The sequence below is a fragment of the Neofelis nebulosa genome, chromosome X, assembly GCF_028018385.1.
Source record: "Neofelis nebulosa isolate mNeoNeb1 chromosome X, mNeoNeb1.pri, whole genome shotgun sequence".
Classification (NCBI taxonomy): Eukaryota; Metazoa; Chordata; class Mammalia; order Carnivora; family Felidae; genus Neofelis; species Neofelis nebulosa.
Window position 1 is genome coordinate 1,074,617 of NC_080800.1, and position 13,702 is coordinate 1,088,318.

At 59.9% G+C, this 13,702-nt stretch overlaps 1 protein-coding gene across 3 annotated transcripts in view; it reads right to left on the reverse strand.

Annotated features, from left to right (window-relative positions):
* ASMTL (acetylserotonin O-methyltransferase like) overlaps positions 1-13,702 on the reverse strand; it is a 69,125-nt gene that overhangs the window by 9,622 nt on the left and 45,801 nt on the right. Inside the window, exons 1-9 of one of the 3 annotated variants that reach the window (XM_058713400.1) lie at positions 13,186-13,382; positions 11,516-11,647; positions 10,058-10,105; positions 9,853-9,917; positions 9,068-9,129; positions 8,171-8,279; positions 7,033-7,408; positions 4,625-4,787; positions 395-570 (exon numbers count right to left, since the gene is read on the reverse strand). In XM_058713400.1, the coding sequence (XP_058569383.1) occupies positions 395-570; positions 4,625-4,787; positions 7,033-7,408; positions 8,171-8,279; positions 9,068-9,129; positions 9,853-9,917; positions 10,058-10,105; positions 11,516-11,647; positions 13,186-13,278 (1,224 nt within the window). In that variant the 5' untranslated portion in view covers positions 13,279-13,382. Of the gene's footprint in view, positions 1-394; positions 571-4,624; positions 4,788-7,032; positions 7,409-8,170; positions 8,280-9,067; positions 9,130-9,852; positions 9,918-10,057; positions 10,106-11,515; positions 11,648-13,185; positions 13,384-13,702 lie in introns of those variants that run through there. The other 2 variants (XM_058713401.1, XM_058713402.1) reach the window with 2 other exon arrangements.

Consider the following 13,702-nt stretch of genomic DNA (forward strand, 5'->3'; position numbering starts at 1 on the left):
AAGGGAAAGGGGAAGGAGGGGGGGACAGCAGGAAGACTCTGCAGACCGAGCTCGAGCGACAGGGTCCGTGCGATGGAACCCCACGCGGGAAACGCGGTGCCTTCATTCCGTGCCACCTGCTGGGCCCTTCCTGCGAGATTCCCGTCCGCACCCCGCAGGCCCACGGCACCTGGCCGGCCCCCGCGCCACGCCCCCGCCAGGCCTCCCACCCACGCCGGCTGCCCGTACCCCCACCCCCCCCACCCCCACGTGATCCTGCTGTCGCCACGGCCAACGGTCAGCGGGTTTGCAAGACGGCCCGGTCAGCCCGGGGCGGCCAGAGCGCGGATCCGTGCCCGTGGGTGCTTCTGTGGGGCACGCGCGGTGTGCACACACGCGTCCTGATGTTCGCTACCTGAGACGGGTCCTCCGCCGGCCTCCCCGCAGCCGCGCGGGGTCCCTGTCGCACCGCAGACTCCAGGTCTGTGAACGCGGTCCAGGCGTGCTCATCGTTGTACGCGACGAAGCCGTGGAGAGAACACGCGCCCTCCGACGCCAGGTGCCGGCTTGCCAGCTGCGTGTTACCGTAACCTGACACGAGAGGGGCGTCATGCGGGCTCCAGCGGGACGCCCCGGCGCACCTCCCACGTGGGCAGCCACGGCCTGGCGTCCTGGGGGCTGGTGCCAACCTCACCTGAGCCGGGCACGACGCACGCTCAGGGGGCGGCCCCGCGGGGACACAGCCCAGACCGGTGCCGATACCGACTCACGGGTAACGCAAAGAGATGGGGTTTCGAAGGTGTGGTTTGATGTCTAGACGCAGCGGACTTGAAGTAAGGGAGGTGACCTTCAGCAATGTGGGTGGGCCCCATCTAATCAGTGGACGGCGTTAAAAGCAGTGATGAGATTTCGCTGACGAAGAAGCAATTCTGCCTCAAGACTTGAGGACCAGCATGTACTGATTTCCCAGGCGGCCGGCCGTCCTGCCCTACACATTTCAGGTGCCACAGCCCTGCCACCGAATGACCCACTGCCCTGCGATACACCGCCAGCTGTAGATCCCGTGGGTTCTAGTTCTCTGGAGAGCCGGCACTGGTGTGGGGCCCCTCCTGTCTCGCCCGAGCCATCTGTCTGCAGGACGTGGCCCCCCATCCTGCATCTAGAGAACACAGGCTGGGGGTGCAGGCAGGTGATGGTGGGTGAGACCCCTATCTGTGAGCGGAAGGCCCCGGGGATCCTCCGAGATAATGGCACATCCCACCCTTTAACACTTAAACGTTCTTAGTTCTTCGCCTTTGGAAGAGGACACACGTCCCATGCGCACACGGGAGAACTGTTCCCGGGGTTCTCCTGCAGAACCGTGCGAGGCGTGGGCCAAAACGTGGGAGAAGCTCCTAAGTGATTAAAAGCCTGGACGCTGGAGCTTTCTGGATGCTCGGTCACCATAGACGAGAAGATCATTACAGTGGTCTGGCTGGGGGAGACTTCTGCTTCCCGGGCTCCAAATCTTAACCACAGATTTCTACACCTTTTGTACAGAGGGCAGCTTCTGGGGCCTGGGCCAGCACCCCACTTTCCTCCTGGTCACAGAAGCAAAGCGGCCTCTCCTGCCCTGGGGTCCTTCACCCCCTGCCACTCCCAAGCTGCTCAGGGACCATCCATAGGACCCTCTGCTCTGAGACCAAGTGCCACAACGCTGTTTCAGGAAACACACTGTCATCCATCCATCTATCATCCGTCCATCTATCTACTTACCCATCCATCCATCCATCCATCCACCTACCTATCCATCCATCCATCCATCCATCCAACCATCCACCCACCAACCATCCATCCATCCATCCATCCATCCATCCACCTATCTACCCATCCATCCATCCATCTACCTCCCTATCCATCCACCCATCCATCCATCATCTATCCCTCCATCCATCATTCCCCTATATTCATCCATCCATCCATCCATCTAACCATCCACCCACCCACCCACCTACCATCCATCCATCCATCCATCCATCCATCCATCCACCTATCTACCCATCAATCCATCCATCCATCCACCCATCCACCCATCCATCCACCCACCTATCTATCTATCCATCCATCCATCCATCCATCCATGACCTATCCCTCCATCCATCATTCCCCTATATTCATCCATCCATCCATCCACCCACCCACCCACCTACCATCCATCCATCCATCCATCCATCCATCCATCCATCCATCCACCTATCTACCCATCAATCCATCCATCCATCCACCCATCCACCCATCCATCCACCCACCTATCTATCTATCCATCCATCCATCCATCCATCCATCCATCCATCCAACCACCGACCCACCCACCCACCTACCTATCCATCCACCCATCCATCCATCCACCTACCTACCTACCTATCCATCCATCCATCCCTACCTATCCATCCATCCATCCATCCATCCATCCATCCATCCATCCATCCACCCATCTGTCCATCCATCCATCCATCGATCCATCCATCCACCCACCTACCCACCTTTTCATTCATCCAACCTTCACCCATCAATCTTTCCATCCATCCTTCCATCCATCTACCTACCTACCTACCCATCCATCCATGCATCCACCCACCCACCCATCCATCCATCCATCCACCCACCTAACCATCCATCCATCCATTGATTCATCCATCCATCCACCTACCCATCCATCCATCCATCCATCCATCCATCCACCCACCCATCCATCCACCTACCTACCTACCTACCTATCCATCCATCCATCCCTACCTATCCATCCATCCATCCATCCATCCATCCACCCATCTGTCCATCCATCCATCCATCGATCCATCCATCCACCCACCTACCCACCTTTTCATTCATCCAATCTTCACCCATCAATCTTTCCATCCATCCTTCCATCCATCTACCTACCTACCTACCCATCCATCCATGCATCCACCCACCCACCCATCCATCCATCCATCCACCCACCTAACCATCCATCCATCCATTGATCCATCCATCCATCCACCTACCCATCCATCCATCCATCCATCCACCCACCCACCCACCTTTTCATTCATCCATCCTTCACCCATCAATCTTTCCATCCATCCTTCCATCCATCTACCTACCTACCATCCATCTATGCATCCATCCACCCACCTACCCATCCATCTACCCATCCATCCATCCATCGATCCATCCATCCATCCACCCACCTACCCATCCATCCATCCATCCATCCATCCATCCATCCACCCACCCACCCACCCACCTACCCACCTTTTCATTCATCCAACCTTCCACCCATCAATCTTTCCATCCATCCTTCCATCCATCTACCTACATACCATCCATCCATCCATCCATCCACCTTTTCATTCATCTATGCTTCCATCCATCAATCTTCCCATCTACCCACCTACATACCCATCCATCCACCCAACACCCACCATCCATCTGTGCATCCATCCATCCCTTCCTTCCATCCTTCCATGTCGTCTTTCATCCATCTACTCACTTACGTATCCATCCATTTTTCCTTTTTTCCTTCCATCCATCCATGCATCCATCTGTCTGTCGATCCAAATCTCCTATCATCTGTCTACTTAGCTAGTTATCACATGTACTACCAATCTGTATCTATGTACCCACGTATTTGTCTAAACAAGTAAAAACAAACATGTACCCATGCTGTACACATATATAATCCACTGGCTCTGTTTCTCTGGTGAACCCTGACTGATACAGCTTCTTTGAGACCAGAGCCCAAGAAAATGTCACTCTCCTATGGGCACCTGGGTGGGTCAGTCGCTTAAGCGTCTGACTTCAGCTCAGTCACGATCTCATGATCTCTTGGTCCGTGGGTTCGAGCCCCGCATCAGACTCTGTGCGGACAGCTCAGAGTCTGGAGCCTGCTTCCGATTGTGTGTCCCCCTCTGTCTCTGTCCCTCTCCTGCTCTCACTCTCTCTCTTCCTCAAAATAAACATTATAAAAAAAAAATTAACAAAAAAAAAAAAAAAAAAAAAAAAAAGAGGACGCCTGGGTGGCTCACTCAGTTAAGCATCCGACTTTGGCTCAGGTCATGATCTCAGGGTTCGTGAATTCAAGCCCCGTGTCAGGCTCTGTGCTGACAGGTCAGAGCCTGGAGCCTGCTTTGGATTCTGTGTCTCCCTCTCTCTGCCCCTGCCTTGCTCTCACTCTGTCTCTCTGTGTCTCAAAAATAAATAAACATTAAAAAACACAAACAAGAGCCCGACTCTTGATTTCAGCTTAGGTCATGATCCCACGGTTCATGACATTGAATGAACCCTGTGTTGGCTCTGTGCATACAGTGCGGAACCTGTTTGGGATTCTCTCGCTCCCTCGGACTCTGTCCCTCCCCTGCTTGTGCTCTCTCTCTCTGTCTCTCTGTCAGATAAATACAGATTTTTTTAAAAACCACTCTTCTGAAAGACACATACCCACACACACAGTTGTGTGTTTCCTTTCCCTCATCCTGTACTTCTTACCGTCGCTGAAAAGCCATGTTCTGAGGGCAGAAGGATAGATGGTCGGGCCTTCCCTGCCCTGGTCCAGAAGCCACCTTCCCTGGATGACTTCCTTCCAGCTGCAAAGATTCTCATCAGGACACTTCGCATGTCCCCTTACCTGTGTCTGTCTTCTCCAGTAATCCCAGGGCCACGCAGACATCCAGGAGCCGTCCAGTTCCACACACAGAGGCGTTAAGTTTGCGTGCAACATCCACCGCCTTCAGGGGGCCTTCCTCTTTCAGTACATCAAACACCTTCAGTTTGCAAGCCGTGAACAGAGCCTGTCCGTTAAAAACAACAACAGTGAGACTTACGACGTGACTTGTGCAGTGCCCTTCGCTCCCACAGACCCAAAAGCTGGAGGCCACAGCTATCAAAACTGTTTAACTTGTGCATGGAAACTTCTTCTGCAGAGAACAGTGCATGCAGTTTCCAGCTGGTACAGGGCTCGCACAAGACAAAAGCACATCAGTGAATATCAAGGAGAAAAACTGTCCCATGGGAGAAAATCCAACGTGTTCCTATGTGGGGCTGAACTGTGTTCCCCCCAAGATCCAACTGTTGAAGCCCTACGTCCCAGAACCTCAGCACGTGGCTGGATTTGGAGACAAACATGCCTGTCCTCAGGAGCAGAGGGTCTATGCAGCTCAGGACCCATGCTCACGTGGGTAATGCAAAAACCTTCTTCGCGTGTGGGGCGTGTCTGCTCTTCCAAAGGCCTCAGAAGTCAGAACATTTAAGTGTGAAAGCCAAGGCACTGCCTCAGAACTCAGAACACTGCCGTTCTTCGTCTCCATCAGGCGTGTGGGGCCTTCTGTTGACAGACAAGGGTCTCACCCCCCGTCACCTGTACCCCCACCCGGCCGTGCAGAAACCTTCTTCGACAAGTGACGCCATTGCATGAAGGGCCCGACGATGCTGGCTTGTTTCTAGAACCCTCACGATGCCCTGGCAACGTGACATGTGCTCCCTGAGTCCCTACGGCCCCGTGGCTGGGTCAGCTGACCGCCGGGAGACCTTTCTGCGAGAGCAATGGAACAGGTTCGCAGAAGGAAACACGGGTAGGTGGGTAGACGGACAAAGGGGTAGATGTTAGATCAGGCAGATACGTGAGAGGTAGGCAGACACATACATAATTGGCAGACAGTTGGAAGACAGCTACACAGGTGGACAGGTAATCGGTGAGGGACGCTGCGAGGCTACGTGCCGAGGTAGGTGGCTGGGTGGACAGACCCCCGAGGGACACAGGTAGGTGCCGGGACGGCGGCACAGCTGCACCACGTGGGGACGCCGTGCGCATGGTTATTCCCGGGGGACTTAGGTATTTTGGGCACAGCACAGCAGAACCACCTCTCCCTCCTGACCCCAGAACTTCTCTCCTGGCGAGGCCGTCACAGGGGCGTGGCCGGGGCTGGAGCGGGGGGAGGGGCGGTCCCCAGTCCCACACCCACATCCCCACCTCTCCTCCAGCCGCCGACGTGGAGCCCCGCCCAGCCCATGCAGGGCTGTCCTCCGAAGACGCTGGAAGGGCCGGCCACGTGGGGCAGCGAGGGGGTGCAGAGACGAAGGGCACAGCCGGGCGGGTGTGCGCGGGGGACCCACGGGAGTGCAGGGACGGCCGTGGCCAGCCCCGTCCTGCCCTGCCTGGATCTCAGCGGCCCTGCCCCTCCTGGATCTCAGTGGCCCTGCCCTGCCTGAATCTCAGGGGTCCTGCCCCTCCTGGGTCTCAGTGGCCCTTCCCTGCCTGGATCTCAGGGGCCCTGCCCCTGCTGGGTCTTAGCGGCCCTGCCCTGCCTGGATCTCAGTGGCCCTGCCCTGCCTGGATCTCAACAGCCCTGCCCCTCCTGGATCTCAGTGGCCCTGCCCCTCCTGGATCTCAGGGGTCCTGCCCTGCCTGGATCTCAGGGGTCCTGCCCCTCCTGGATCTCAGGGGTCCTGCCCCTCCTGGATCTCAGTGGCCCTCCCCTGCCTGGATCTCAGTGGCCCTGCCCTGCCTGGATCTCCGGGGTCCTGCCCCTCCTGGATCTCAGCGGCCCTGCCCTTCCTGGATCTCAGTGGCCCTGCCCCTCCTGGACCTCAGTGGCCCTGCCCCACGTGGATCTCAGCTGTCTTGTCCCTCCTGGATTTCAGTGTCCTGTCTCACCTGGATCTCAGCGGTCCTACCCTGCCTGGATCTCAGTGGTCCTGCCCCGCCTGGATCTCAGGGGCCCTCCCTGCCTGGATCTCAACGGCCCTGCCCCTCCTGGATCTCAGTGGCCCTGCCCCACCTGGATCTCAGGGGCCCTACCCTGCCTGGATCTCAGTGGCCCTCCCCTGCCTGGATCTCAGTGGCCCTCCCCTGCCTGGATCTCAGTGGCCCTCCCCTGCCTGGATCTCAGGGGCCCTGCCCCACCTGGATCTCAGTGGCACTGCCCCTCCTGGATCTCAGACTGTCGTCTCCAGAGCTGGGAGAGGACACACCCTGGGTTTTAAGCAGTCAGGGTGGCGTCCTTCAGCACTGCCTGCCCCGGACACTCAGACCAGTACCTTGGATGCTTTAAAGCCGTCTATGAGGTCTAGAAGGTCGGACGGGAAGGGGGGCGGGTTCTCCACCAGCCCATTCGTGTCTGGGCCCTGGGGGCCAGCAGGAGCCTGTCCGGTGTGACCGTGCACCCCTGCCCTGCTGGGGCCGCAGCCCTCGTCACCCTGAGCAGCCTCGCTCGCGATCTCGAAGGTGTCCACGGCGGGGATGGAATCGTGCTTGACCCGCTGCACGTCCTCGCGGTGGGGCGGGCAGTACAGCTGCACCAGCTTCTTGCAGAAGTGGTTCAGCGGGAAGCCCACGACATTGAGGAAGTCCCCACGGACGTACTCCACCAGCATGCCGCCCAGGGCCTGGATCCCGTAGCCGCCGGCCTTGTCCCTGCGTGGGGCGGAAGGAGGCAGACCGGGGCGGGAGGGAGACACGGAGAAGTCGGAATGCGAGGGCTGCGCGGTAGTCCCGGGGGGGGGGGGGGGGGGGGGAGCGCAGGGAGTACCCCGACCCCGGCCGTGCTCTTGTCCACATCTGCACCGCTGGCCCAGGAGCCTCTGTGGACCCCTCCTTAGGGACAGAGGACGGGCCTTCAAAGACCCTTTCCTGGACCCCGACTTGGCACGTCGTGGTTTCCATCTGACCCTCCCTCCTCTGCCTCCCGGACCCCAGGCTCCCAAAAGGACACAAGGTTTTAGTTCTGGGGGCCCCCAGTGATGAGACCGCCCCCCCCCCCCACCTGCATGCATGCACCTGTCCCTGGCCCGGCCCCGTTCCGGGGTGACGGGGGAGCAGAAGGGGGAGCAGGCGTGTTAACCTGTGTGGCCTCCCAGTCCCGTGGCAGCAGCACAGGGCGAAGGGCCTGACTGTTTCTCCCACTGTGAGTTGTTTCCTCATCCACTGCCCTGGAACCGGGCAGGTCGCCTCCTCAGCCAGCCCTGCTCGCACTCCTGGGCCCAGCCCCCACGGTAAATCAGGACGGCAAGCACACCACCGTGGACTGGATGTCTGCGCCCCCCCAGAATTCGTAGGGTGAGCTCTAACCCCCAAGGGGACGCTGTGACGAGCTGGGGCCTCTGGGAGGGGGTCCGGTTGCGAGGCTGCAGCCGCCGTGCCGGGATCAGCGTCCCGTGAGACCCCGTGTGCACTCACATGGGCTCCCCGCTGTCGATGTACTCCCACAGAAGGTCCTCGGACAGCTCCGAGAACTTCACCGTGGTCTCCTCGTGGAACTCGCACACGTCCGTGTCCAGCTGGCCGTCTGCAACACAGAAGGGCAGGGCAGGTCAGGGCACGGGGCGGGCACACGGCCGGGCACCTGCGGGAAATCCGCCCCGGGCCTGGGGATAGACAACTCCGGCAGGAACAGCTAGTGGAGAGGCGGGAACGGTGAACATCGGGGAAAAGAAAGCTTCAAGATCAGGGAAGGAGACCCAGGCCGGTGAGGGGCTCAGGTGTCCCTGTAGGGAACTGAACTTCGGGGTGGCCTCCGTGCCTCGGTAGGAGGTGAGAAACGCGCCAGGCACAGCCCAGCGGGCACCTTCTGCCAAGCGGGTCCTCAGCATTTTGGTGCTTAAAACACATTTGTTCTGATGTTTATTTATTCGCGGGAGAGAGACAGAGCACGAGCAGGGGGAGGGGCAGAGAGAGGGAGACATAGAATCCGAAGCGGGATCCAGGCCCTGAGCTGTCGGCACAGAGCCCGACGCGGGGCTCGAACTCACGGACCGCGAGATCATGACCTGAGCCGGAGTCGGACGCTGAACCGACTGAGCCCCCCAGGCGCCCCCGTGTTCCTAGGATTTCAGGTTGCACAGCCAAGGCCCTCCCCCTTCTGGACTAAAGGTGGCACCTGTGTGGCTCGTGCTGGTCGGGGCACCCCGCCTCCCACAGGTGCTCAGCGGGAAGCGAACCGAGGCCTGAAGCAGCCCCGACTTTGGCAGGCAGGAGGGAGGGGAGGGCCCTCACGGCGGGACATAGAGGGCCCGGGGGCGGCAGGACGCCCGGCTCCTCCCGCGGTGGCCCCGGGCCTGGGGAGGCAGCAGGTACCTTCGCTGCAGCAGTGGATGATGGCGACGCCCGTGAACACGCTGTGCTCCTTCCCGTTCAACCTGCAACGGACGACCCACATGCAGTGTGTCCACGGGGAGCGTGTGGGACAGCATGTTCCCTGCCACCCGCTCTTCGGAGGGTCTGTGCGCGTCCCTGTGGCACGGGGATGCCAGCCCACGGACAAGGCAGGGCCCAGGCGCGGAGACACGCTCACATGCGTGGTGGGCGGTGCTCGGCACGGAGGGACGCTGCCTGCCGGCCCGCTGTGCGCCTGCGCGCCGCCCCGCCTGTGCGCCTGCGCACCTGCCCGCCCGCACGCCTGTCCACCTGCCTCGACTATCAACCAGCCCGCCTGCCCGCCTTCCAGTCTGTGCGCCTCCCTGCCTGTGCCCCTGCCCACCTGCGCACCTGCGCGGACTATCAACCTGCCCGCCTGTCCCCCTGCGCGCCTGTCCACCTACCCGTCTGCCCCGAGACCCTGTCCCCCTAGGGGGCGTGAGCACCGCATTAAGTGCGAGGCTGCGTCCTCTGATCTCACCCAAAAGAGTGGCCGGGAAGGCCCAGCACGGACCCCACCCAGGGCGCGACCCAGGTACCTGGCTGGGACGTAACCCTGCCCCAGGCGGAGACGGCAGACCCCACCCTGGGCCCTAACCCTGCCCTGGGCCCCACAACAGAGGAGCTGACCCCACCTCAGACCTTGACCCCGCCCAAGGTCCTGACCCCGCCCCAGGCTGTATCTGAGGCAAGGCTGCTTCCGAGGAGGACAGTCCGGGACCCACCTGGAGAGCATCCTGTACGCGTCTTGCTTGTCCGCTGGCTTCTCCAGAATCAGCCCCCCGATCGTCTGCAAGAGAACCAGGGCGGGGGGCGCTCACTGTCCCCAAGCCGGATCTGTGGAAGCCGCGATGTCCACACCTTGATTTCAGTCACCGAGGGCACACAAACCAAACTGGAGGCCAGAAAAGGGCCCCCAGGGAGACTCACCACGATGGTGTCCGCTCCGATGACGACGTCGGGGGCCCGGAGGTCTTTCTGGAAGAAATGCAAACTCAGCTGAGGAAATCACACCCGTGTGTCTTATGCAAATGCGCTGGCGGTGAGACGGGTGGTACTTCGGAAAGGAAGATGTGGGTGTCCTCGGTGTCCCCAGCAAGGACACGAGGGTGACCCCAGGAGGCCTGCCCTGCAGGGCTCAGGATGTGTGGGGGGCTGTAGCCTGGAGGTGCTCTGTGGTCACATGATGGGGACAGCACCTGCCGGCTCCCTCCCTGACACCTGAGGGACAGCACTGCAAACCTCAGTGTCCAGTCCCATGGGCTCCGCGTCCCTCAGGGCAGGGGACCGTTCCAGGAGAGTTGGGTGAGGGCCCCAAGTCCTCCCCAAGCTATGCTGAATTAAAGACAAAGGTGGTTTGGGGGCACCTCGGTGGCTCAGTCAGTTAAGCATCCGACTTCAGCTGAGGTCATGATCTCACAGTACGTGAGTTCGAGCCTCACATCAGGCTCTGTGCTGACAGCTCAGAGCCTGGAGCCTCGTTCGGATCCTCTGTCTCCCTCTCTCTTTGTCCCTTACCGCTTGTGCTCTTTCTCAAAAATAAATAAACATTAAAAAAATTAAAAAAAAAAAAAAAAAGGACAAAACTGGTTTTTCGAACTGCTCAATGTGATTTGAGAAAAAAGTTCTCCGGACAATAAAATAAATCCAGGTGGAAAATTCAGGCTTGGGGCTGAACGCACACATCTGAAGTCTGTATAGAACGTTGAACTTAGGTTAAAGTTAACATATTAACCTTTCCACTGCTGAAAATCAATCGGTCAATACTCCTTTATTTATACCAATGGTTGTTATACGGCACTGGGCACAAAGCACTCCCTATAGGACATTAGTTGCAATAGTATATTATTTTAATACCAAGCAATGGATAATCTACATTAGTTCTGTATCATAAGTGATACTGTTGCAAAATAGGAGTTAATGATGCTATTGTTTTAATTACAACAGTATCTGCATATAACGTAGAATCTACGCTCCATAGACAGGCTCTGTTAAATAGTGTGTCATAAGTGATGCTGTTACGTTCATTACAATAGCATGTTACACAGTAATACACAGAAACAGACAAAGTGTGTTCATTCTTTGTTGGAAATGATATCACCACACTAATTGAAATTCTGGGCTACATGCTAGCATATGGTAATAAGCAACCTGTATTGATTCTTTACCGTCAATGACGCTCCTCTGTTAACGACAATTATGGAGGCTCGTATCAAGGACACGGCCACAGTGATTGTAACAGCATGCGACACAGTAACCCTGAGCCATGGGTAGGCTGTTGGGGTTGCATACGGTAGACGGCACCGATCCGTGACATGTACGTTTAAAGCCGGAAAGTCCCGTCCTCCCAAGAGAACAGGGAAGAAAGCAGTAGCAGGGCCCCCTTGCCTGGTGCATCCTGGAGGCCACCTCCAAGGCCTTCTGCTTCGCTGTTTCGATGGCGTAAGCATAAGGGGTGGCGAAGGCGGCTTTATCGAGCTTCTCTTTGAACCTGGACGGAACCACCTCAAACCTGAGACCCTGGAACAGGAGGAAGAGGGGGTCTGGAGGGTTTGCGGGAAGAGGGAAGGCCTCTGAGCAGAATGAGCTGGTTTCCCAGGAAACACGGCCTCCCCCCACGTGCCCTGTGTCTCCCTCACACCTCGTCACTGACCGCTGATGAGCTCAGCCAAGGCCCGGAGCGGAGGCTGGCGGGGGCCCCGGCGGACCCGCCTGAAGGCACAGGTACCCGCGGCGGCCACACAGAGCCCAGCAGGAGAGTTGGGTGGGGTCTCCGGCTCTGAGGGGTCAAAGGGCTCCCAGAGTGTCACTGAGGCCAGGAACATCACGCCCACGGGTGCACTAACAGCTGAAAACATACCGCCCGCGCACAGGGCCACAAAGGGCGGACCCGTGAGGGAAGATGGCTGCTTTACCGTTGTCCCCAAACCCGTGTGCATGGGCAAGGCAGGCCCCAGTGGGGAGCCACTTGCGTAGAGAGTGACCCCCCCCAGAGTCGTGTGGGGACAGGAATGTGGGCCTGGAACACAGAGGGTGTTTCCAACCCCACAGGCACCTTCCTGCACAGCTCCAGAGTGGCTCTCCTCATCCTGACCCTAACTCTCTAAAGGCCCCCCTGCAGCTGACCTCCTACACCCCCATGTCCCCTGGACTGCCCTGTGAGCCTTCCTTTGGTCTGTACCCCCCACAACCCTCCTCGGGAGGTACAGTGAGCACCCCTCACTCTGTACCTTCCCCGACCCAGGCCTCTGCCTGCCTCTGGGCTGTGTACCTGCCCCTATCTCCGTACCCCCTTGGCCAGCACGCCGCTAGGCCACTAGACCTGGCCTGAAGACTCTGGTCCCAGATCACACAGACCCCCACTATCCTGAGTCACTAGGACCCTGAGTCATTACGCCGTGGCCCAAAGACCTCCAGTCTGCAGACCCCAGCTCCCTGCCCAGAGTCACTGGTCACTGCACCCCGGGCACCAGGGCCTCTGTCACTAGGGCTCCAGGGTCACCAGGCCCCTCACTACCTGGCCCTTGGTCACCAGGCCCTGGTCACCAGACACCCCCGGGGTCACCAAACCACACCCTCAGGTCACCAGGTCCCTGGTCACCAGACCACCTGGCACCAGGCCCTCGGTCACCAGACTCCTGGGAAAACCAGGTTCCCAGCGCCAGGCCCCTCCCTACCATGACCGCCCCCATCCCAGACCCTGAGGTCACTAGGTCCCTGGTCACACAGGCCCCCAGGACCAGAACCAGAAGCCCCGGTCACCAGACCCCCTCCCCGGCCCCGGCACCCCAGGTCACCAGAACCCCGGCCCCAGGCCCCTACCAGGCCCCCCCAATACCCAGCCCCCATTGCCAGGCCCCGTTACCAGGACCCCAGGCACCAGGCCTCCAGGTCTCTAGACCTCCAGCCGCAGGCCCACCTGCCCCAGGTCCCCCGACCGCATGCCCTAGGTCACTAGGTCCCCGGCCCCAGGCCCCCGCTCCAGGCCCCCCCGCCCCAGGAGACCCGGTCACCTGCCCGGCGCAGACCCCAGCCACAGGCCCGGCGCGGCCGCTCACCGCTTGGCTGAGGATCTCCCGGCGGCGCGGGGAGGCGCTGGCCAACACCACGCGCTTGTGCAGCAGCTTCCCGATCACCGGGCTCAGAACCATGGCACCGCGACCCCTGCCACCCCCGCGCACGGCCCCAGACCGCGAGCACAGATCCGGATCCGGATGCCCGAGCCGCACGCTCCGGGACTAATGGAACCCCGCCCCCCAAGGCCCCGCCCAGTCCCGCCGGATCCCCGCCCCTTCACCCAGATCCCGCCCTATCCGCCCAGGCCCTCCGGAGCCCCGCCCCGCCCCCCAGATCCCGCCCTATCCGCCCAGGCCCTCCGGAGCCCCGCCCCGCCCCCCAGATCCCGCCCCATCCGCCTAGGCCCGCCGGAGCCGCCCCCCCAGATCCCGCCCCATTCGCCCAGCCCCGCCGGAGCCACGCCCCTCCACCCAGATCCCGCCCCGTCCGCCCAGGCCCGCCGGAGCCCGTCTTTCCACCCAGATCCCGCCCCATCCGCCCAGACCCGCCGGAGCCCCG